Genomic DNA, 23,960 nt, shown 5'->3' on the forward strand with positions numbered 1-23,960 from the left:
AACTTTTGGCCTACTTTCAGTAATAGTAGTGAGTTGTTTACAGCTTAACATGTGACAAGTCTTCCATTTTTTAGATTTGGAGAGGATCATCTACTTCATTTGATGTAGTTTTACCTCTTGATTTCAATGATGCCAATATTTCTAATATTTACTCGATAGCAAAAGAGTAAAAAAGAGTAATTTGAACTTTGCGACAGAAATGTTGTCCCACTGTTCTCTGTCGTTATAATTTTATCGTTTACTCTAGTTATTGTAGATGGCGCTTTGTATATACTGATTTTTATGCTCATTTTTATATAACAAATGTTTAACTGAAAAACAATCTTAAAATAAAAGGATAAAAAAACGACTATAATTATTCTGTAGCTTTTAAATTTCTTATGATTGTTTATAAAACAGCGCAAGAATTTAAGTTTTATCTGACAATGATTGGTGGCAGTGTATTATGTCCCCAGCATAGCTTCATAAAGACTGATACGCCATTGCAATTTTAACGGAGGAGGCAATACTATAAAACCACTGCTCCTTCTTTGTTATAAATTTTTTTGATTACTTTCTAGCTTTGTCTTGTTTATTTACTTACCGTCGATTTTTTTTCCTTTATCGGTCTAGGGAAGTTACATGCTCAAAAACTATATAAATAAACAATATGGTTTATAATTAAATCCCTAAACTTAAAAAAATGACTACTATAAACCTGGTGAACAGATAATTTACATTATTACATGCATTTTCTCTAGAAAATTGATTATGTATGTCCATAGGTATAAAGCAAACATTAAAAGAATCCTAAAAATTCATATTAAAATAGCAATAATAATAATTTTTTTTAAAGCAGCCATAGTTTCAATGGCAATAAAAAAAGACAACTTTTGAGGCGTAGAACTTTTTAAACTATCTTTGGATGCGTATAAGGCGATTTAGACACTTCCAGTTGTTATTCGAACTTGAAGGGTAGTAGCGAATAAGATCTCTCGCTTATTTCCACGGTAGACCATCCAAATCAGCAATTTTGATGGTGAATGTTGAGTACCTTGCAGCGGTCTCAATAAAAAATAGCTCTCAGTTCTTCCTTTCTGACTGGTACCCTTCAATTAACATCCCAGCTATTCTACTTTTACAGCTCGAGAGAGCAAACTCCAAGGCACGTGTCTTTGTTGGAGCTTTGGCGGCATTTGATGTGACCCAGAATAATAGCAGAGGAGTTACAAACTTATCTCGTAGTCCCAAAATGTTAAGAGAAATAAATTCATGCATCATACAAAGAGCATGTATTACTGTATTAAATAATTTTCCACAATCTTTGCAAGGAGCGTTAAAAAATAGACATCCTGTGGAGAATTGAGATTGCGAAGTAAAACTTTTTCCATCATTAATTTTCGCAATTGAGCTCATATGTAATTCTCTTTTTCCATGATATCGGTATGTTTAAAACTTTAAAAACTTGTTGTATATGTATCTAACATATTCCTTAAAATTAGATGGGAATGACATTCTCAAATGCCATGGAATGGACCTAATATGAAATTCTGTGGTTCCATGGGTGGGTAAAAATTTTTAACACAGTTGAGCATTGAGTTGTTGCCTAAATCGTTCATCGTAACAATATTATTTGATAAAGCCAACCATTCCAATTTTCTGAGTTCTACATGGTTTTTAAAATAAAACTTCCTATTGCAATTTTACCTCACCACGTCAATGGTCGAGAACGATGAAAAAGATGGTGTTCCTTCCGTAAAATCCTTTGAATTGCTGCAATTTCTTCGACTTTGTTTAAGATAATCAATTTTAAACTAGAATGTTTATTTAAATATATATGTATATAATTGTATGTAACTTATCTAAATGAGTACAGTCTTTCTAAAATCTACTTCTAAATTTATTATTACTAGCATAACCGCGTACACTCGGTGTTGCTGGGGACAAGGAGGGAGCGGGAAATAACATTGACAATGGTCAATGTTATTTATTCTTCAATTTTAGATCCTTATGTGGGGGCGAGCATTATAATCTGTATACTATATGAGATGTATTATTATCAATTTAGAAAAAATGTATTATGAACTTCAAATAACATACCAACATATATGCATGAAAAAAATTGTCTAGATAGCATGTCCATCTTTTGTTTTTGTCAAAAAAATTGTGAAACCAAAATTTGCAAATACTATTTTATACTAATTTTGCAACAAAAGAGTAGTTAATAGTTTTTTGTCATTTTAAAGAGAAACACACATCTACCAAATTTTTTTCGTATTTGCAAAAAAATCAAGTTATTCAGAATAATGTCAAAAAATACCCCTCGATAACTGGTTCATTTTTGCAAATATTCCAAAAATAGTGTAATAAAATGTTCCAGCAAATAATAATAATTTAATGTAATGTTTAGATAAAAAATGTTATGTCTTTTGTGGTATTTCTTCTTAAAAATTGAAAACTGACGTTTGATGAAAAAAAAGAAAAATTATTCAGATAATCACGGATATTTTAGTTATACATCCATTTTTATGTGCCAAATTTATAATCAAAACGAATTTTCTGACAAATTTCTACAAAGTTTATTTTATCTACGAATCCAATATTCATTGAAAATCCTTCTTTCTTTTTTTTTTTTGCACCTAAAAAAAGGAAACTACAATTTTCACCGATTTCTTTTTTTGCCCATAACTTTTTGATATTGAATAAGTTTAGGAAACGTACTTATTCGTATATTTATTTTTGAGACGCCAATCACTTTTTGATTTATAACTCAACCCCATATCTAGTCTCCCTGAGCTAAAAAAAAATAATTGAGGTATGGGTATAGAATAAGCCCTCTTTTCGTGACCCCACAAAAATCGGTACGCCCGTCTTAGCCTGACCAGGTTTAAAATAGTCGCCCATACATAGTTTCAGCCTCCTATGCCTAACGGTGTGGGCACCCATAAAGGACACACACAAAAACTCTATTATATATATACAGATAATTATAATTGGATCTTAGATGATAAAGATACAGTGATTCTCATCGTGAGCATTTTGGGCATGTTAAAAAAAAAAGAAGCCGAAAATTAACAAGAATATACAATTATAACTCAGCAAAAAAATTTAAGAGCATTGAAATAAAACTCTAATTATACTTCATAAAAACATTTATGATCAAAATGAAATTTAATTTTAGTTTTAATAAATATATATTTAATATTTAGATTAATTTATACATACAAGGGGGGGGGGGCATAAGTTTTAAACTTTTTTAAATTTTATATATTGAGTGATAGATTGATCGTAGAGAAAAGCACTATAAGTAAATATTTTAGAAAATTTATTAAATTTTATTCCATATTTTATAAATGATTGAATATAACTACCTCCTATAAAGACTACCTCCCTTGGACTTGATTAAAATGCTTCTCAAGCTGCACGCACCATAGATTTGAGAAGTTTTGCCCATTCCATCTGAATTGAGGCAATAATAGCTAGTATTATTATAATTTATATTAATGAATTATGAATACTATTCCTTATTATATAAACACTCAACACTTAATCTATCATTATTTTTACATCATTGTTCGAGGGTGCAGCCCTTGAAATCCAACTCCCGTAACCAATGGTCAATGGAATTGGATACTATAAAAATTATGTATGTTTTATCGAGTGAAGAGTTAGTTCTTTTGTTCTTTCCATTCTTGATATAATTTTATTGGGGATTTTGTAACTTGTATTTGACCTTCTGTTATGCAAAATATAAAATATTATGTATTTCTGTAAAATATTGTTTGAATTTTTTAGTGCTCAATTAACCTTTAGTCAATATTTTTCCATCTACCTTATACTTAGTATATAATATAGGTATAAATAAGAAAATAAAGGAAATAATGAAGACCAAATTAATACTATTGATTTGACATCTTTTTTAAGAATTCCCCAACTTCAACTTTTCTTAAAAATGGACAAGATGTATTCAGCTCAGTCCTAATTTTGAGGATACTTAAAGTTGTAATCAATAAGTCAATTTTCAAAGTTTTTTTTGTTTTTTTTTTGTGCAATGGAACTTGGAGCACTACAAACTCTGCGTATAAGGTAGCTGCAGCCGTTTTGTATCTAATATAATTTCCTGGGTCTGAATTTTCAAGTGACGTCTCTTGTTTTAAGTGATTGTTACAAAACTGGGCCTGTATAAAAAAGAACCGAAACTGTTGAAATCAAACAACCGAAACTGGGACCGATAGAACCTGAACCGGACACAACCTTATTTTTTAATTATAATAAATTTCGTGTATTGAGCTCGTAGAAAGGGATAGGATTTGGAATTATGATGAGTAAAAATGATAAATATCTAAGCTGATAATATATAATTAATTATTTTCAAATAATTGAAACCACGGAAACAGTGAATTAATTATAATATCGCAACCTCCTCTCTAATGAGGAAAAATGCGAAGGTACTAAATGCTTACAAGGTATTAGGTCTAAGTTCACACCATAGAGAATATAACAACGAGAATGGTAATAATCAAAAAACATTATCTATCTGTATAGTAATCCCTCTAATTTAAAAGTATAAAGTATTGCATGATCACTTAATGTACTCTTTCCTTATAATAATAAATTTGATTGATTATCTGCCCCCGACAATAGCTGACATGAAATGCTTCGACGACAGCGCCCTTAAGCAATCTATAGGTATCTATGGCCTACAGGTCACACTTGGATAAAAATAGAAAATAATAAGTTATTTATTAAGTACTGACAAACATCAAAATATCTTCAGGGTATATATAAAATTCACGTTGTTGGTACATTACATATTATTTGATCACTTTACTTCAAAATAAAACGAACAAATAAACTATTAAGAATAAAGAGACTAAAAATCATTTTAATTAAACGGACATTCGGAATAATTTTCAAGGTTTTAGAGTATTAAATGGAGTTCCTCATCATTAAGGTTGGTAAAACAATTCAAACGATGATCTATACTGAAATTGTATGGATATAATAAATAATACCATGTCGACGTAATACACTGTCGTTTTTTAATATACGTACATCAAAAAAAAAAAAAGTATTAAACAGAGTATTCATGGTATAAACATTTTATATACATAAAACATTTTAGAGAATGGCTGTAGATACCAAATTGTGCATACATATTTTTTAAAGCATTGATTCTTATAATTTGAATCTTGATTTGAATATAATCTACCAAATGAAAAATATTTGTATTTCGCTTCATTTTAAATAAAAGCAAATTGAAATACAAAAAATAATCTACGTTAAATTTCTGTATCCCATCTGACAAAAAAAGAACATTAACGGGACAATGCAATGGTTCAAATAAATCATCGAACTTCCATATCCATACAATCATTACTATTTAAAATACTGTAAAGACTATTCATATCCTCTGGCTTGACTTTGTGCTCTGTAAATTTGTATTTAAGTCTTTTACAATTCTGTACAAAGTCTAATTTTTCATAGTTGATCGGACTCATCTCTCCGCATGAAAATCTAGAGTCATGCACTGGAGGATGAAGCCCAATGCGGGATGCAACATGAGCTGTGGTGAAAACATCTTCAATTGCAAAAAAACCTTGTTCTAAGGGATGCGTAGTACAAATCACGAATTAATCCTTGACCAGGTAACATGTATCCTGCACCAGCCACAAATAGAGGATGTGCATGTGGTAAAGATTGAAATTTGGAAGAAGAGGGAATTGGTTGAGGAGCTGTTTCTGGATTATTTTTTATACAACCTAAATAATATTTTTCAATCGAAAAAAAATAAACATTGAACTTCTTCAAATATTGTTGAATTTCACTTACCAACAATGTGTTTATCAAAATGAAGATCCTTCTGTAAGGCTGTATGAAGAGTTGGAATGCTAATAAACATATCATCATCCGTTTTTAGTACAAATTTTGCTTGGGGACAATAAATCGATGTCCATTTGAGGCCCATGACTGTCTTTAGAGTCAAATTGTAGTAAGTATCCTATCAAATTAATTATAATAATGTAAGAAAAACGGTTTTAATAGAGGGGGGGAAACGACGAATCAACTCTTTAACATAGCTGAGGTACGATTTAATTATTTTCAAAGCTTCACTTATCATTCGTTGATCTGCTCTAAGAAGCATGTTATGTTTGATATGTATTTTATTCAAGAATAAGACATTTTAACCTATTTACCTACATAATACGAGTATATATAACTGTAAATTGTATACACTACTATGATTCTCTTAAAATTCTCAGATTATAATATATGTACATTTCATATACTTTATACCAACCTTAAAATCCTCCTGAATGATATCATTGTTTTTGTTGTTTTCTACATATATATCGGATTGTTTATTTGTGACATGTCCTAATAAAAACACAACCTTAATATTTCGTGGTTCTCTCCACTTCTTCGATCCCCATGAATTACGAATTGCATCACGTCGATCCAAGTGATGATAAGCAGAAGAAACCATGACTAATAAATCTACATTCTCATTCTTGGAGCAAATTGTTGGTGAATCCAGGAGAAATTGAAAAACGTGTGGATTTAGATGTGGTTTTTTATCTTCGTCCCATATCGGTGAACCCGACCACCAATCATCCTCTAAAAAATTCTTCATAAGGTACTTTTTATTGATAAAAAGGATCCAAAAGATACATCCCACTAAAACTGTGAAGAAACAGTAGGATTTTCGTCCTCGGCCAGCAATGTATTTGTTAGTGAATATGAGGCGCCTCTTCCTATAGCTTCCTCGATTAAAGCATCGGAGAGTTGTTTCAAAGATATGAAACATGACACTCCTCAATGTTGGACTACATAAAAAGTAAGAGTACACGTTGAAGGAAGAAGGTACAAATGGTTTCGTATATTATGTAAATTCTTTGACAGAAGCTTTTCTTATACATACACGCGCGCAGGGAATGCCTTTAACTTGTACTAAATGTAACAAAACCTGATTTGTATTGTTAATGTCATAATGTACATATGATATACAAACATATGTAATAATATTTCATATCATAAAATGGCAAAATAAATGAAAGATCAATAATCATAAAACTCTTTTAGTGCAATATTCCTTTAAGTATTCAATGAGAACAAATCAAAATGAAAGTTGATCGTGACCTTGAATTCAAAAAGGTGCCATTATTTAAAAACATATTAAAAAAAAGTTATTTTCTTCTTTTTGAAGTGGATCCGTCCCCCCTTCTTCTTTTATTTATAGGATTTCTTGGATCATAGATGTCGAACCAATCATCGTTCTTGGTAGAAGCATCCTTAGCTAGAACAGGATTGTCACTTTTGAACATTAATTTGTGCGACATCCAGCCTGAGTCGTCATCTTCATTCTTCAGCTCAGGCTCTTCCTCCTCTGTTGCTTGGGCTAGTTTTGTCTTAAATTGTTCCAAGAGCTGCATAGTCAGTTTTTCTCGATCCACAGTTTTCTTTTTAGGTAAATTAGATTGGATTTCTTTGAATTTCTTTTGTTGAAGATGAAAGTCCTTGAGTATTTCATTTTTCTTCTCTTCTTCTGTTTCCTGATCTTCATCTAAATTTGAATCACCGTCGAGGTTGTCTTTTAAAGGCCCTTTGTCAGTTCTCATTGACTTTTTAAGTTCCTTGATCTCCTTTTGAATCTCCTCCTTCCTCCTTCGTTTCTCTTTCACTTCCTCGTCCTCACTCTCTCCCTCAGAGGAAGAACTTTTAATTTCAATAACTTTTTTAATGGATTTCCTTTTTAATTTATCACGTATGCTTATTAAAGTATCCTCATTTGTTTCCTCTAACTTCCTTTCTGGTGACTCTGCATCTTCATTTTCCAATTTAATGGAAGATTTTAATAGTTTTGGATCCTCAAGTAAGTCATGAGATGACTTTCCAGAGGGTTTGCTTACTTCTTTTTTCAAGGTTTCTTCAAGATCATCTTCTTCTTCCTCAGCTTCATCTCCAAATGAGAGGAGTTTAAAGTCTTTAGCTGCCTTCATTTTACTTTCTGGAGCTTTTTTTTTCCTTCTTTTTGTCATCCCTTGACGAAAAGTTTTTGCGGGGAGCAACATCAGGGAATGGATTATGAATTACTCGAGTCTTGTATATTTTGTGGGGTCGAACTGGAGTTTCATCTTCGACCTCTCCTTCTTGCAGCTTCATAGCATTATAAATGGTATCACCAGCGATCTTACCAAAAATGGTATGCTTATTTTGTAACTCAGGGGTTTGACCCATAGTAAAAAAAAACTGACTTCCATTCGTATCCTTTTTGTCTGAATTGGCCATTGCAACGAGACCCCTTCGAACAAATCGCAGCCTACTATGAAATTCATCCTTGAATGCTCCTCCTTCAAACACAGATTCACCACCATTTCCAGTATTGGTCGGATCTCCGCCTTGAACAATAAAGTCTCTGATTACCCTAAAAAAATTTTGTTTTGTTATAATAATTTTCGAGACAGAGTTGTATAAAGTTTCTAGATGCTTTCGGACACTCTTTAGCCCATAGTTCTATTTCAATGTCCCCAACAGATGTTTCAAGTAGGACTTTTCCTTGAGTTGGGGGCTCTTGTACGTATATATTACTCATATCTGAAATAATATAAAAGATTTAAAATGAACTTAATATCACTTTAAAGAAAACAAAACTTCAAAAGAATGTATTTTAATTAGAGGAAACTACAAAAGAAAGGACTAAATTCATTTTATTTCCTTGATTATTTCATCTGCATCTAGCTTTACAGCTTCTGATTCATGGCTAGACTTGACAGTTTCTTCTTGAATCCATTGAAAGTATTTTCTTTTAATAGGATTTATTTCAGATTTAAGAACGAGTTCAATGTTTTCCTTGTTTGCCTTTGATTTGAAATATACCTCTTTAAACTCATTAGCCGTCATGTGAGGTTCTTTCGATAAATTAATGGAAGTATCTAATAGTGCCGTTTCTCTATATGGACTAGGCTCGTTTATATTAGCTTCGTCAAATATTAATTGATCGTTTTTAAACAAATTTGGTAAAATATGAACATCTCCTTCATCTTCTTTTTTCTCTCGTTCTAAAGTCCTGGTTTTATGTTTATATTCGGATATAATTGAGCCAAAAGGTCCTTTTTTTATCTTCCTGGGTAGAGGAGCAAATCTTTCAATGTTATTTGCAATCACTTGGCTTGTCACATCTGTAGGTAAAAGTTTGGCGTTTGGCTGTTGGAAGGAGCCATTGTTGGAAAGTATTTGTGCTTTCAATTCACTCCGAATGGGTAACTGATCTTTTTTCAAGAGTTTCCAATTCAGAAATACTTCCTTGTCATGCTCATCTACTCGGTCTGGGTGAATAAAACCTCCGGACTTGAGAACTTTTTTGATGACGATTTCATCTGCGGAGGTGAAGCTCTCAGAGAGTGCTTTAGGTGTCCAAGTATTGGGATCCATTTTATTCAAATATCGAATGGTTTCTTTTTCAATCCATGTAAGTAAATTGGGATCCTTTGGCTTTGGGAATAACTTTTTCATTTCCATAATGTGTTTTATCTCATTTTTACCCAATAATTGCTGAAAAAATAATTGTTGTAGGGGATTAGTCAGTGAGAGTGGATCAAGGGTTTAAAGTTTAAATATACCTTGTAATGCTTGTCCACAGATCTTTGTCGCTTTTCACTCACTTCATCTCCCAAACGTTCAATCTCTTCCTCCTCTGGACCCTGGAGTAGTCTTCCTGTCTCAAAACCAGGATCCTTCTCATTCAATTCCATAAACTTTAAGGAATTGGCGACTCCAATGTTGGTTTTGAAAGGGTTGGATGAATCTATACGTTCGTAGTGGCTCTCCAATCGGCGGCGGTTAAGCTTTTTTAGAGCTTTATAGTCCTTTTTACTCCCTGAAACTGCCTCGGAGGCATGAAAGTATCTCATTAGAATTGAAAATCGGGGGAAAGGCTGCATTGTCTTTCCATTAACTTCACTAAATTTGATGCCCAACCCAATATATGAGACTCAAACTCAAATTTAGTAAATAATCAATTTCAAATAAATCTGAAATAACATAAAAAAACTCAAACTCCAAAGCTATTTAATTAATAAAATAACAAAATATATGACGTCATATTTGTAATCATAATAAGAGCAAGAATTGTATTTTTACAAGGACTACCAGAAAAAAAGAACTAGAGACAGAAAAAAGGTTATATAAAGAAAAGATATATTTTAATTTAACTGATGAAATTGTTAATGTTTTTTGGACCTTGGAAACTCGTATATTGTTGTTCTTATCCTTAAATGCTGTAGAAGATTGCGTACCAAGACTGGAAAGCTTAGTCGATTGAAATGAGGATGGGATTCTTCTTCAGAGTCCTCATATAAAGGAGGGATTCAATAAGTCAATAATTTCTTCTAGTAGTCCTTGGTTTATACTACATGATCTGGATTACTTAATATCAATAAAGTTATAATAATGTGGTTGCGTGGCCTGTGTCTATGCAGATGTTAAGTAATCCATGGTTAATGAGAAACACAGCTTAGCATAATTAATTTCTTTTCAAATCTGGACTGAAGCACAAGTCCATAAAGTAGATGTCTCTGGTCTCACATGTTTACTCATAAAAAATAGTAATAAACAAATAACTGTACGAAATTCTCAGCTCATGTACTGGTCTCTAAGAAAGTGACAGAGATAAGCTGCGTTTGATTACTTATAGTCCTAATCCAAATTACTCGTGGATCAAGAACTGAGTCATGGATTTCCTGAGATCCATGCCCAAAATAGAACTCCATGCCCATTTGAGTGGATCTGTGCCCATAGGGTTTTTAAACGATCTCATCTCTGATGCCGTCAAAGCTGAGGTGGACTACACCTATGACTATTTCCCAAAGGTCCATTCTGTTCTCTCCTCCAGAGGTCCTCTTGAAAAAGCGATCCAAAAGGTATTTTCCGACTTTCGAGATGACGGAGTCGTGTATTTAGAGCTACGCTCCTCGCCCCGAGTTGGCTTAGACTACTCCAAAGAGGATTACATACGTCTACTTGTGCAGATCATTCAAAAGGAGGCTCAAGATTTTTCCCCAATGATGGTCAAATTTTTGATCAGCATTGATAGATCCAAAGGCCTGAAGGGTCATTAATGAGACATGAGCTATTAGCGCCTATTGCAAACGCATTCCTCGTTGACATTTTTTTAGAAATTCTAATAATCAGTAATCAAGGAGTCAAAGAGGACGGCACTTTCAATAGTGACGCAATATTATTTTACATTTATAGAGGCTCATGAAAATATAGAGCTTTTCCTGAAAACATCTCTTGAGTTCCCTCAAATCATTGTGGGGCTTGACGTGGGTGGAGATCCAACTAAAGGAGATATTAAGTCCTTATTATCCCTCATCAAGGCGAAGAAACAAACCAGGGATTTTAAAGTGACCATTCATTGTGGTGAAGAACCCAATAGTTCAGAAATAAAAGACATCATCAACTTTAAGCCAGACAGAATAGGTCATGGAATAAATGTATCTCCGTCTGACGCAAAGGATATTCCTTGGGAGGTGTGTCTAACTTCAAATATTAAAACCGGTGGTTTTCAATCCTATGAAGATCATGTGTTAAAGTCTCTATATGAAAATAATATACCGTTTAGTATTTGTACGGATGACAGTGGTTTCTTTGATACAATACTCTCTACTGAATATAGTCACATGAAAAGAAGTGTGATCCCTCAGATTACCAATAAGGACATTTTTTGCATAGCTCAAAAATCTATTGATTATATCTTTAGTGATGACTTGGTAAAAAACCAATTGAAGCAATTATTTTCTGATTGGGAAAATAAAAATGAAAAATATTTCTAAAAACAGACCTAAACTTTTTTTTCTTTCACATTTTTATTTATTTTTTTGATAGAAGAGATGTCGTATGATGAAGCAAAACTAACGTGCATATCTACCTTAGAAGGACATAAATTTCGAATTTGGCACTGTGCATGGAGCCCCAAAGGAACACTGCTTGCGTCCTGTGGTGAGGACAAAACTATTCATATTTGGGGTCCTGAGGATCATGCATCTACTAAAGGGCCCTGGGCTCTGAGATCCGTTTTAACTGATGGTCATGATAGGTCAATAAGACATGTGGCGTGGTCTCCATGTGGGAATTACCTTGCCTCCTCTTCATTTGATGGGACTACTGTCATTTGGAGTCGAAAAGATAAAGTAGACTTTGAGTCCTTAACAACATTAGAAGGACATGAAAGCGAAGTAAAATGCTCGGCTTGGTCTCCTTCTGGATCTTTCTTAGCTTCTTGTTCTAGAGATAAGACAACTTTGATCTGGGGTATCGACTTCGATGAGGATGAAAGCGATGCTTTTTCCTGCAATGAGGTACTACAGGCTCATTCTCAGGATATTAAGCGTGTTGTTTGGCATCCAAATTTAGATGTGTTAGTATCCTGTTCATATGACGATAAAATTAAAATCTACAAAGAGGATGGCTTTGACTGGATCGTGAATGCTACTCTTACTTCACATACATCGACAGTTTGGAGTGTTGACTTTAATAGTGATGGTTCTCGTTTGGCGTCCGTATCAGAGGATAAAACACTTAAAATTTGGAATAAATTTGACTCTGGTAATGATTTGAAGATTGGGTTTGATAATGACGAACCTACATGGAAATGTGTTTGTACCATTGATGGTGATCATCAGAGGTGTATATCTGTACTCGAAGAATTTCATTTATATCATACATTTTTTTATATTTTTTATAGGGGGATTTATGATGTGTCATGGAATAAGTTAACAGATTTAATTGCCACAGCATGTGCCGATAATGGAGTACGTATATATAAAGAATCTACATCTGAAAATAGTAATGAATCTCCCAATTTTGAGCTCATTCATTGCAATCGGGAGGCTCATAATCAAGATGTAAACGCTATATCGTGGAATCCAGCTCATCCGGAACTCCTAGCAACAGCTTCAGATGATAGCATCATTAAGATTTGGTGTTTTTCGTAATACTAGAATATTCATACATGTTCTACATTTTATATTAAAATATAAATTCTTTATACAAGAAGTCTGCCCCTGATTTTATTCAAATTTTAATTAGTGTCTATGCGTATGTACATATCTTTTTAATTCAAGCCTACCTGGATAAGTAAATATTTTGATGGACTTTTAATTGTAAAGGAGATGTCGTTTCGGATTTACGTGTTAAGACAAGTTATCCCTTTGTATGAGTACACTATACTAGGGAAAAATTGGTATACATTTGATCCTCAGTTGTTGTTTGAGGGTTGGACTTTTACTCTACGATAAATTTTAATTTGAGTCGCTTTTATTTTTTAAGTTAAATATTGTTAAAATGACGAATGATATGGAATTGGTGAATAAGATTTTTTCTGAACCTAACTTGGATAACTTACAAAAGGATCTAAGGGCCCTAGATCCTCATCTTAAGGAATCCCTGAGAATGTTAGAATCAATGACTAAAAGTTCGTCGGGTTGCTGGTCAGATAATAGTAGTAGCTCCAGTTCAGATAATGGAAGACTCTTTAATAGAGGAGGAAGAAATCCCTGGGCTGGACCTATAATGAGACCCTACTCTTCAGTTACAAAAGGTTCTAATTTGAGAGGGGATGCCCCCGTGTTTATGCCTTCCTCTTATGCTGCTGCAGTTTCTAAAGTCCCAAGGTATAGTCATTCACATAATGATTTGTTATATCAAACTCCCTCTAAATAAAGAGTTATTTAATATTTTTATTTCAGTAGAATGCCCTCTCTCGAATCGACTCCAAGATTTGTTGTTCCAATTGTCAGAAAGACGAGACCACCATTTTCAAACAACAATGATAAGCCAATTCCTGACATAACTGCAAACAATTTACCCCGTCCTCCCATCAGGATGACACCAGCAACTCTCAAAAAATTTTCTACTCCAGAAATAGTTTTGCCCGTATTTCAAGCATCCTTTCAAATATCAGCAAAGTCCATTAATACTACCTTATATAATACTCACGCTTCTTTTAGGAAGCACTGCGAATTTTGTAAAAATAATGGATGTAGAATAGATCAGTACCAAAGTCATTGTCTGAGGAATCCCCTTACGGGTCGAGTTATATGCCCCGTTCTAAGAGAATACGTATGTGAAGTATGTAAGAGTACAGGGGATGATGCTCACATTGAGAGCAATTGTCCATTAAATTTGATTGCAAAGGATAATCCTACTTTAGTAAAGTTGACACTCCACAATGGACTTTCAGAGGCCAAAACCCGATAAGTTATTTTATGAAAATTACATGTATATTTTTTTTATCTTATTCTATGAATTGTATTTATTTATCTTATAGATTTTACTCCTATGCAAATCTGTATGATTAGTCTATTTCCCCAGAGAATAGTTGTTTTAAGTAAATATTATTAATTAATTTAGCGACACTATGGATGAATCGCTAGTTTGAACTATGATTTTTTTTAAATATTAATTTTATGTTCATGTTATCATTATAATTATGACTTTGTATTTGAGATTGTTATAAATAAAGAAACCTTTATGATTAAATTAATCGTTTCTAGTGTATCAATATTTAGAATTTATCAACTAATTGAAGGAGATGTTGTTTGTCTGATTCTCCTTCTTGTTCTTGACCAAGATTTCCAGCATATTCTCTGACGATATTTCTAATTGTTTTTACATTAGCGTTTCTCTGATTCAATATTTGGTGAACTCTGGCCTTAATGTTTGAGGTGGAAGCTCCTGAGTTGCAACATATTTCCATGATAATATAGTCCACAAGCTGAAGAGTAAATAATCCTCCCTCCAGTCGTCGTAAATAAGTTTCATCTTCGTCAAGATCCTCTTTTTGACGCAAAAGAAGCCTTTCCGTCGCATCTACTTTCTCAAGATACTTGAAATGCATTTCGAGGAGACGATCCACTTTTTCGAAGTCATTTTCAGTAAATTTTGCAAGAAGTCTCTGTCTCTGAGTCCCCGTCCTTATATTCCGTAGTAATGATGATACAATTGACACTGTGCGCTCTTCGTGTTCATCCGCTGTCACACCTTTACGCTTAGACTTTTTGGGAGTTTTCATAAAAAGAGGAAATATAGTTCGAAGACCTAAAACGTCGACTAATTTATTGCAACAGTCCTTGCCTTGATGGCCACTTAAAGCATGTGTGAGAACCTTGAGTGCACCGTTCCGGGAGGATTTCTTCTCACGAAGCATGAGATTCATAAGTTGTAGTCCTTCTCCCTTCAAAAACCTATCCCTATTAGGAGCATGAAGTAGTAGTGAACACAGACAGTCGAAGACATTCTCTAACATTTCATTTTCTTCTACAGAATTAGGTTCATGTCTCTTGTAGAAGGCGAGTTGTTGAAGCATCGAATCAATGGCTCCATTCATTTCACCAAACGTAGCACGATTCTTTTCTTCATGTTGTAGTAAAATAGATAAAATTTCTGATGCGTACAGTTTATTTGCATCAAATTCTATTCTTACTTTCAGTCGTTTTGTGAGCCAAACTAAAATGCCTGCATCTACCGCCTCTCTACACATTTGTGGCCTAAATTCAATAAGATTTTCAATAATTGCTAGTGTATTGTGAATTCCATCGTTATCATCATCAGATAAGGTGGAGAGACGCTCAAGGTTTTGTACTAAGAGGGGAGCAATTTGATTGTTTGAGAGCGTTTGAATTAGAGCATCCGCACCATCTTGGGATTCATGTAGGGTATCAATATCCGTTAATTCCTGGATTAAATCTATAACTGCAATGGAAATATCAGAATTTTCATGACTTAAGAGGCCTAACAATGAAGGAATGATTTGAAGATTCACCAAGGCTGGATAAAGATAAGGAGCTGTTGCAATAATTCTCAGATCCTGAACGGAATCGTGAAGATTAACTTCTGAGTCCATAAATTTTTCTGGAGAATCGGGATATTTTATCCTAAGCTCTTGATTCTTCAGTGTTTTTTTCTCGAATGTTAGTACAATTTTTTTGAGTTTAGACTCATTCAATTCATCATCAAGACCTCTATCCTCATCCTCCATTACTTCATCATCATCGTCATCATTTTCAACTGAGGGATTTTTGCGGGATTGCTGTTCAACTTCAGCCTCAAGTACTGCCAATCTTTCTTCCTCCAATCTTTTCTTTGCTGCACTTTTTGCTTTTAGTTTCTTTGCAGCCCTCATTTCGTATGTTTCATCAGGATTATCTTCATACTCATCTTCCACAGTGTTCAATGGTCGTTTAGGAGCCATTTTAGGCTTAAAATTCAGCAATTCATTCACATCCATGATCTATAAAAATAAATACAAATTAAACTAAAAACTGTATTTAACAGATAAAATGTATGGAAGAAGATAGTTAAGAATTTCTTTTTTTAAACTTATGAACAATGGTATTTATTTAAATAAATCAATATATATTTGAATAAAAATAAGGGTATCTCTATATAATGTCAATCGAGTATAGAGATGTTTATCTTGATTCGCATATAATTATAATGAATACTTATGATAATAAAATTATTTTCTTAGGGAGGCTAAAATAACAGTAAGTATGTGGTTTAATTATTCAGAGTTTTGAAAAAAGAAACACTCGAAACAAAACTCTTGACTAAAAATTATAATTGAGGCTAAATAATATGTATGAAGGAAATGTTATCATTCAGGAATGCATCTTTCTTTTGACATATGTAGACTTCCAATTAGGAAGCATATTATAGAAAAAAAATCTCTACAATGAAGAACAGGCTCTAATACATAAAAAGTTCTGGAAAAATTTTCTCGTATGGTGCAGGATCTTTCATGATGGAATAAATGTCATGATCTGACTTCTTTGCTTCAGAAAACAAGGAAACCCGATTAAGTATGTTTTGCAAAGCATCATGTAATGGCGGAGAGTCTTCCGTGGCGAATTCGAGAATATTATCAAATGAATCATTTAAAAATCTTTCTTTCAACTCCTTTTGAATTTTTTCTTCTTCTTCCTTCTCTTTACTTGTAGGACCTTCTAAGACCTTTCTGAACGCAGCCACTGACACTTCCTCATTGAATGGTTTTTTCTCAATTCCAGGACTGGATGATGTTGAATCCACGTCTAATCCTGATGATATTAAAGATACTGTTGAAACTCGACGGCTCTGTGCATCACCTATCGTATTTTCATGCCAAAGATAGTTATGAGGCGAATTCTGACGCCTTGGAAGTGAATCCATCTTTTGAAGATTCTTTCCCGCATTTGTTAATGCTTCTTTAATTGTTTCTTCCTTAATGAGAAGGGATTCGTCAGGAGTGTTGGGATCGAGGCCGGGATGGTAATCTTCAGTAAAAGGAGGGAGCATGTGAATTGCTCGACGCTCTCTTGCGTCAATTAATCTATCTACATAGGCATCTAGTTCTGCAATATTCACTGTACTTGCAAGTAAAGCAAGGAGTGATATAGCAAGTGCATGAAGAGCAAATCGATTTTCCGAGCTAAGGGCCAAATTTATCGAAGCAATGTTTTGAATGCAAACAATAAGATCCAAAAGATAAACAGTTCCATCATCAGAATTGGATGTTTCCATTACAAGAAGAGCAACTGTGGTATACATATACTCCAAAACTTCATTTGAATTACTTTCTTCAAGAACTTTTTTAAATGTATTGTAAACGTGGAATAGTGTTTTTTTGGGTGAACATTTGATCTGCACGATTGAATTTATGTGAAAGACCGTTTAAACCAAGATTGGCTGGTCTTAAAGATGGCTTAGACAATTTCTCTAAGTTATCATGTCTATCAACGAGAGTTTGCAAAATTTGAAGAACCATAAGACGGACTTCTTGATCAGGAGAAGATAAAATTCGCAGCAAGGGTGATAAAAATTGGGGACTAAAAGTAGTAGTGAAATACTTGGAAGTATATTTTTCAGCCACACAGTAGAGGGCCTTCAACATAATTTGTAGCAATTGCTGATCAGATGCATTTGCTTCATGTGATGGTACTTTTGAAAGAATGAAGGTCATGATTTCTACCATTTGGAAATCTGGAAGACGGGAAACATACTCTCCTAAAGCCGTGAGTAAAGCATGATGGTATTGCTGGACATAGAATGCACCTCCTCCTCCAGTATTCCCGTTGGTCTGTTTCTTGAGATGTTTTAAAAGAGCATTGATGATTTCTAATACACTTGGGCCCACAGTGGAGTCACCAACACCAATGCCAATTATTTTAGCAAGGACAGATGCTATTTGGCTTTTCTTTTTGGCAGCACTTGTTGTATCTAGATGGCCCATCAATCGATCAATCACAATATAAGATAAGTCTGGCTGAATGGAGTACATTATCGCCTCAAATACCTGAACAGCACGAGTTTGATTGTGCTCTTCCCAGAGTCGATGGTTATCCACATGCACTAAAACAGGGAGAAGAACAGATTTAATGGTAGAGAAGGAAGTTGCTTTGACCAGTTCTCTCAATAATTGATCTGCCATTTTGGAAGGGGTTTGCGACTCTAATAGTGCAGCCGAAGAGGAATCCTCCTCTTTATTTGTGTGAATATTATAGAGGAGAGAGGGAATGATTTTATCCATGTGCTTAGGATCCCATATATTTTCAGCTAAATCTTCATTAACAGTTTTACGAATGACTCCATTTAAGCCCAAGAGTCCCGAAGTTCTAAGACGCTCTTGGAACTCAACGTTTTCGGCGTGACACATTTGAGAGAAGCGATCCACAAAAAAGTCATAGGTGCGATGATAGGAAGGGGTGTCCTCTTCTATCTGAGAAAACTTGAGGAAGCTTTCCGATGCAAGGATTTCCAGCTCAGGCTCTGGAGACTCCAACAGTCTTTGGACCGTCTGAAAGAAAAACAAGAATCGTGAGAGATCCGCACATCACAATGCAGCAGAAATCAGACCTTCAAGAAGCTCTCAACGTATAAATTCAGGGATTGTGCATGGCAAGACTTGAGCAGTGCATCCATGGCCTCCATTCCGATCAGTACAAACCCCTGGCGCTGCCGGGAGATATCTCGCCCAATGCGATAGGCCAGGTACTCGCCGATACGGTCCAACTTCTCGGGGCTCGTAGCCGCATAGTACGTCAACGTCTCCATTTTGGATTTCACAAGCCCATCCTCTGCCACGGGAGGAAAGATGTCGTCCACCAGACGCTTGAATCGGGGCTTCAAGGGAGAACAACAACCACAGAACCCAGACATCCTTCCACAACTCACGCACTCATACCTACCTATCCGCGTAACACAAGTCAAGAGCCTCAACCAAACAAACTTGTTAATTAACTTAACAAATTACTTAATAACACACATAAAAAGAAAGAAAGAAGTATTTAGTGTTTCTCTTTCTACTTCCAAGTAGCAGCTATGTTCATTCCATCAAGATTCTCTCTTTCTCCACTAGAGGGGGCCTCTAGTCCCATCACAATTCACAACATTGATGTTGATTATCATCGTGTCAACTGTTGTGTACCCCCGCCCTATAATATCATGGACGTCTCGAGCACCTGATAAGTCGTTATCTTTATTATATCACGCAACCTTATCTTCGAAAAGAAACCCAAAAAAGGCCCGAAATCATCTAGTAGTTAGCCAAATAAGTCAATCATACCACCGCTATTTATATCTTATATACTCACAGACTATCACTGTCATATTATTTCTTCAACATTTTTAAAATAAGTAAAATATTACTTAGTAATATATGATTAAAAAAGTAGTTATGATAAGTTATTATATTATTTCTATGAATAAATAGCCAAAATCTCTTCATATAAATAATAAAATAGCCAATATATATATTAGATAAACGACGAGGGATCAACAAGAAATTGTATTCCTATGAAATAGCCATGACGTATCATGAAGTTATTCAACCTTTGGGGGTCACTTATTTACACAACCCTAAATTAATAATATACTTATTATGAGTTCTAATACTATCTGGAGGAACACAAGCTACAATCACGCAACCTGTTGTAGCGAAAAACATCATTTTTCATGATAAATTCCACTTGGTGAACTCATAGTCATATGAACTTTGCGCTATTATAGAACAATAATATTTGTCATAGTTGTAATTTTATATTGACATCACGTGTTATATAAAGAAACTCTTTCATTCTGGGGTAATATTTTAAATCCTTAAAATTGTTTTTGAAAAAAATTATGGATTGATTTAGGTTATCCACTCGAAATCAAACTATGTTAAAGGGTTTTCTAACGTAAACATTCAAAAAATTATTAAATTTATCATCTTGTTCATGTTTGTACAAGATCATTATGTAATAGGTTTTATTAAATAATTATTTAATATGAAATATTATTCTTCCATTGATATTTTAATACTAATGTGATTAATTCATAAGGTCGGTATAGCCGAGTGTATTTGCACAATGATTCAAATGGATTTGGAGTTGCATAATTCAAATGTTTGGATTCAGAACCAAGACCACAAAATATTAACTATAAAATTAAGAATAATTGGTTCTTAGATGTGTGTAGTTTTAATCAAAAAAATTGATGTTGATTTATTATCCTAAGGACTGAGAATTTAAATTTATTTGCTAGAGTATGATTATAACAGATTCTTGAGTTTAGATTTATAATATTTAGATATCCATGCTCCAAATCTACAGCTATTTTAAAATTTGCGACTCGAAATTATAGATGAATATACATATTTTCTGTGTTACAAACTGAGTTTGTGAGTAAATACATGTGACTTTCCTGAACCCGACACACTCATCAGTCATAATTTTACTTCATAGGAATTAGATGTACCTAGTCACATTATTTTTATCCTTTTGAGCACAGGAATGGGGATATTGGAAATCGATACAGTTTGACTGATGTTTCCAGTTGGTTCTATTTCGGCACCAAATATAATAATCTTGTTTATCCCAATAAATTAATTACTTTAATTTATGGACAAATTAATACGGGGAATATTTCATATTATTTGAATAAAAGCTTATTCTAATTCCAAATCCATTCAACTCCGTGCGTAAGTACATGCGACTTTACTAAATCCCGGCTCAATTGAATGTAATTACTTAAAATCACATTATTTTGATCCTTCCAAACTCATGAATTAAGAATCGACACAGTCTCAATGAAGTTTTCTATCCCTTTCTGTTCGGCAAATAACATATAAATACATTATCATCGTTATGAATTAATTACATTATTATTCAAAGTTCAATGAAAAATATAATATTTAATTTTTTTTCAATGAAACATACTATATAATCTTGTAAAAACCCGATTTGAAGTTGACACTTTATTTAAGAATGGCAAATTCTGTTCAATTATTTTTTGACAATTTACTTTAGAAAACTTTTTAACAAATATCTACTTTAACTTTGATTTTGAGCTGTGAAAGTGAAGGGAGTCCATTATTTTCACCACAAAAACAATTTTTTGGGGATTTGAAATGCTACCCAAAATTGGAAGAGTTAAATAAAATAGCACGTGATGTAAATATTGAACTACAACATCTATTACTGTTTTATAATTAGACTAAGCTCATATGAGTTTACGAAAAAGTTGAAGATTTGAACACGGTTTTACTGCCAAAAGTGTGAAACAAATATTTAGAGTAGAAAATAAACATTGAAAATTGTTTAATAAGTATTTTCTAGAGTAAAAATGTTTGCAAATTATTATTTTTATAGTTTCAATCCTGTATTTCGTGTTGTTTAGCCAAGAAATTTGAATTTGTGACCAATTTTCCCCAAAATGACAATTTTTGCCGTGACAAAAATTTTGAAATCCCAATTTAATAGAACAATAGAATCTACAATGTACATTAAAAAACCATTATTTATGTTCAAATTATATATAACGTCCAGCCCTTTAAAATAAAACTGTTTGTTTAGTTATTTCTTCCATAACTTTTGTGCTATTACCGTTTAAAAAATAGGTCTCGAGTGACAAACGGAATCAAAAATTCACACTTTAAGATAAATTCCTGCCTTTTGGTAGACATATCTACTGATAAAAAAGGACTAAAGGGTGGATTGAAATATCATTTTATTGGAAGTTAAATAAGCTTTAAATTAAAATCTAATTTATACTATTTTTTGTACAGAAACATTTAAAAAAATAAAATATTACACCTACTTCCTAATTTTATTGATGCATGAAAAAAATAGCGTCAGTCATTAAAATGGATGGTATATAAAAACATTTGGAGCTAGATACTTGAAAATTTGTTCGTTTGTACCTGAAATTGTATATTTTAGGCTGATGTGCTTATTTTTTTCCTACCAGCTGCAATATTTCCAAATTTTATTTTATTTTTACGATTTACGCATGTAAAATTTTATGTATAGTTTCTCATTAAAAGAGGGCTCATCCAAAATACGAAATGAGTGATATTCGTGAAAACTTAATTGACTATGCCCAATTACTTTTTTTTATGAAAATCAATTTGAATCAAAGTACTTAATACATTAAGATTTTTTTATTTACGAGGCAACAGAAGATCTGAATAAAACACTTTTTATAAAGTAAATCCTTCATTAAACAAAACAAATGAAAATTTAAGATTTACAATATAAGTTAGTAATTTTCCTGGAACTTGCACTATGAGGATTCGACCTTTTTTTACCCGAGTGTATGTATGCTACTATTAGCCTCATTTATGAGATCTTTACTAGATATATGAACTATTCAAATCCAACTTGAGCAAAATGATGTTGTTTTTTACACTTCATTCCAATAGAAAGATAGGAATCTCCCGTTTCTAATAAATTGACAAATAGCTTGATCTTCGCCAGAAAATTCAACACCAAGAGTCATTGATTTCTCAGAAATCAAAAGGTCGTGCATTCGCGATCTTTAGTTTTGAAAAACTTAATGATGGAAGAGGCTATGTATCCGGATATAAAAAACAATAGATTGGGTTGAGATTTTTCCATATAAAAATTGTAATTAGAAAATAAATATATGTATTTGGAACAATTGGATCAGTGCTTACAAATTATATTATGTTTTTATTTGCACATTTATGCTTATTACTTGATTTTCATTTAATATTCTTAAGTTTCTAGTATAAATTCATTTCTTTATTTATTAAAAATATATAGGTATGTAATATTAATATAATGCTATATTTTCTCTGAATTAAAACAAATCTATTGAAAAATGTTCATAAATGACTTGATATATCCCTTCAATGCTACAATATATCTACATTATACTTCTTTCATCTTCTTCTTCTTTTTCTTCTATCCCTACGAAGGTATAGACGTATGGTATGAAAATAAGATTCAATATAGACTTTATATAGTCCCAGCTTATAGTGTTGGGCTGACGCCATCTCGAGTCCATAACAACCTTCACATAAAAACTTCGCAGTTCTAGCTATTTTAATATTCTGTATGGACTATGATTGAAATCCATCCAACAACTTCTTTTTTCTCCTAACTCTTTCATAATCAAACCACATCCACTCATTCTTAGACGAGTTACGGCCTTCAAAAGATCTTGAACCGCCTCTCTTGAGTTTCTTAGAAAGAGTATAAAAGTCATTGTATTTCTTGGTGAATTTTTCCCCCCAAAAGTAGCCAAAAAACTGAAACACAGCTGAAGTGACGTAAAATTCTAATCATACCAATCAAAGAGAATCTCTTTTTTGATATTCTCCAATAATGACTCACAAAGCCTTGACTTGGATTTACCACTTTGTAATTGCCAATTGGACTCGACTCCTATTACTAACTAATCCATAATTCAAGCCTTTTTCAGTCTCAAGGGTTCCTCAGAAATAGTAACAGCGATATGGGTCGACGAAAATCCAAGCGTTCTGCAGGGCCAAAGAAGAAAAACATAATGCCACTGGATGTGCTCTTCAATTGTCCCTTTTGCAATCACGAAAAGTCCTGTGAAGTGAAAATGGATAAACCTCGAAACACGGGTCGAGTCCAGTGCACCATTTGTATGGAAATGTTTCAAGCGACCATTAATTTCCTTTCCGAGCCTCT

At 33.2% G+C, this 23,960-nt stretch overlaps 8 protein-coding genes across 9 annotated transcripts; 3 read left to right on the top strand and 5 right to left on the bottom strand.

Annotated features, from left to right (window-relative positions):
• Nucleotides 1-4,697: 4,697 nt before the first annotated feature.
• Nucleotides 4,698-6,925, bottom strand: LOC121128722 (beta-1,3-galactosyltransferase 5-like). Its single transcript, XM_040724317.2, is given in 4 exon segments — nt 4,698-5,579; nt 5,581-5,741; nt 5,812-5,980; nt 6,281-6,925. Coding segments are annotated over 4 exon segments (1,089 nt in total). The 5' UTR covers nt 6,788-6,925; the 3' UTR covers nt 4,698-5,327.
• A 117-nt stretch (nt 6,926-7,042) lies between these two features.
• On the bottom strand, nt 7,043-8,572 carry LOC121128704 (spliceosome-associated protein CWC27 homolog). Its single transcript, XM_040724296.2, is given in 3 exon segments — nt 7,043-7,991; nt 7,993-8,415; nt 8,417-8,572. Coding segments are annotated over 3 exon segments (1,404 nt in total). The 3' UTR covers nt 7,043-7,166.
• Nucleotide 8,573: 1 nt separating this feature from the next.
• LOC121128714 (uncharacterized) lies at nt 8,574-10,068 on the bottom strand. The gene is made up of 2 exons (XM_040724306.2): nt 9,600-10,068; nt 8,574-9,531 (listed from the first exon to the last, which is right to left on the bottom strand). Exons 1-2 carry the CDS (start codon nt 9,918-9,920, stop codon nt 8,683-8,685), a joined length of 1,170 nt encoding a protein of 389 aa, XP_040580240.1. The 5' UTR covers nt 9,921-10,068; the 3' UTR covers nt 8,574-8,682.
• An 88-nt stretch (nt 10,069-10,156) lies between these two features.
• LOC121128761 (adenosine deaminase-like protein) lies at nt 10,157-11,867 on the top strand. Its single transcript, XM_040724372.2, has 2 exons — nt 10,157-11,088; nt 11,233-11,867. The coding sequence occupies exons 1-2, from the start codon at nt 10,710-10,712 to the stop codon at nt 11,811-11,813; spliced, it is 960 nt and encodes a 319-aa protein (XP_040580306.1). The 5' UTR covers nt 10,157-10,709; the 3' UTR covers nt 11,814-11,867.
• LOC121128749 (probable cytosolic iron-sulfur protein assembly protein Ciao1) lies at nt 11,233-13,035 on the top strand. Its single transcript, XM_040724351.2, has 2 exons — nt 11,233-12,664; nt 12,725-13,035. The coding sequence occupies exons 1-2, from the start codon at nt 11,871-11,873 to the stop codon at nt 12,972-12,974; spliced, it is 1,044 nt and encodes a 347-aa protein (XP_040580285.1). The 5' UTR covers nt 11,233-11,870; the 3' UTR covers nt 12,975-13,035.
• A 75-nt stretch (nt 13,036-13,110) lies between these two features.
• On the top strand, nt 13,111-14,520 carry LOC121128765 (uncharacterized). Of its 2 annotated transcripts, none has more exons than XM_040724391.2 (2): nt 13,111-13,652; nt 13,731-14,520. In XM_040724391.2, the coding sequence occupies exons 1-2, from the start codon at nt 13,324-13,326 to the stop codon at nt 14,236-14,238; spliced, it is 837 nt and encodes a 278-aa protein (XP_040580325.1). In that variant the 5' UTR covers nt 13,111-13,323; the 3' UTR covers nt 14,239-14,520. The 2 variants fall into 2 exon arrangements, with proteins under 2 accessions (XP_040580325.1, XP_040580317.1); XM_040724383.2 differs by having other exon boundaries at nt 13,225-13,652; nt 13,728-14,520.
• LOC121128740 (beta-catenin-like protein 1) lies at nt 14,457-16,267 on the bottom strand. The gene has a single exon (XM_040724338.2). The coding sequence runs from the start codon at nt 16,265-16,267 to the stop codon at nt 14,546-14,548; it is 1,722 nt and encodes a 573-aa protein (XP_040580272.1). The 3' UTR covers nt 14,457-14,545.
• Nucleotides 16,268-16,269: 2 nt separating this feature from the next.
• Nucleotides 16,270-19,819, bottom strand: stmA (Protein EFR3 homolog stmA). The gene is given in 3 exon segments (XM_040724326.2): nt 16,270-17,629; nt 17,631-18,814; nt 18,874-19,819. Coding segments are annotated over 3 exon segments (2,388 nt in total). The 5' UTR covers nt 19,177-19,819; the 3' UTR covers nt 16,270-16,728.
• Nucleotides 19,820-23,960: the final 4,141 nt, after the last annotated feature.

Source organism: Lepeophtheirus salmonis, chromosome 1, assembly GCF_016086655.4.
Source record: "Lepeophtheirus salmonis chromosome 1, UVic_Lsal_1.4, whole genome shotgun sequence".
Classification (NCBI taxonomy): Eukaryota; Metazoa; Arthropoda; class Copepoda; order Siphonostomatoida; family Caligidae; genus Lepeophtheirus; species Lepeophtheirus salmonis.

Coding starts and splice junctions, on each gene's coding strand:
- LOC121128765 (XM_040724383.2), top strand. CDS start 13,324: ATGACGAATGATATGGAATTGGTGAATAAGATTTTTTCTGAACCTAAC. Junction 13,653..13,727: donor GCAGTTTCTAAAGTCCCAAG/GTATAGTCATTC, acceptor TTTTTATTTCAG/TAGAATGCCCTCTCTCGAAT.
- LOC121128761 (XM_040724372.2), top strand. CDS start 10,710: ATGGATTTCCTGAGATCCATGCCCAAAATAGAACTCCATGCCCATTTG. Junction 11,089..11,232: donor TAGATCCAAAGGCCTGAAGG/GTCATTAATGAG, acceptor TTACATTTATAG/AGGCTCATGAAAATATAGAG.
- LOC121128749 (XM_040724351.2), top strand. CDS start 11,871: ATGTCGTATGATGAAGCAAAACTAACGTGCATATCTACCTTAGAAGGA. Junction 12,665..12,724: donor ATTGATGGTGATCATCAGAG/GTGTATATCTGT, acceptor TATTTTTTATAG/GGGGATTTATGATGTGTCAT.
- LOC121128740 (XM_040724338.2), bottom strand. CDS start 16,267: ATGGATGTGAATGAATTGCTGAATTTTAAGCCTAAAATGGCTCCTAAA.
- LOC121128714 (XM_040724306.2), bottom strand. CDS start 9,920: ATGCAGCCTTTCCCCCGATTTTCAATTCTAATGAGATACTTTCATGCC. Junction 9,532..9,599: donor CTGTGGACAAGCATTACAAG/GTATATTTAAAC, acceptor TTATTTTTTCAG/CAATTATTGGGTAAAAATGA.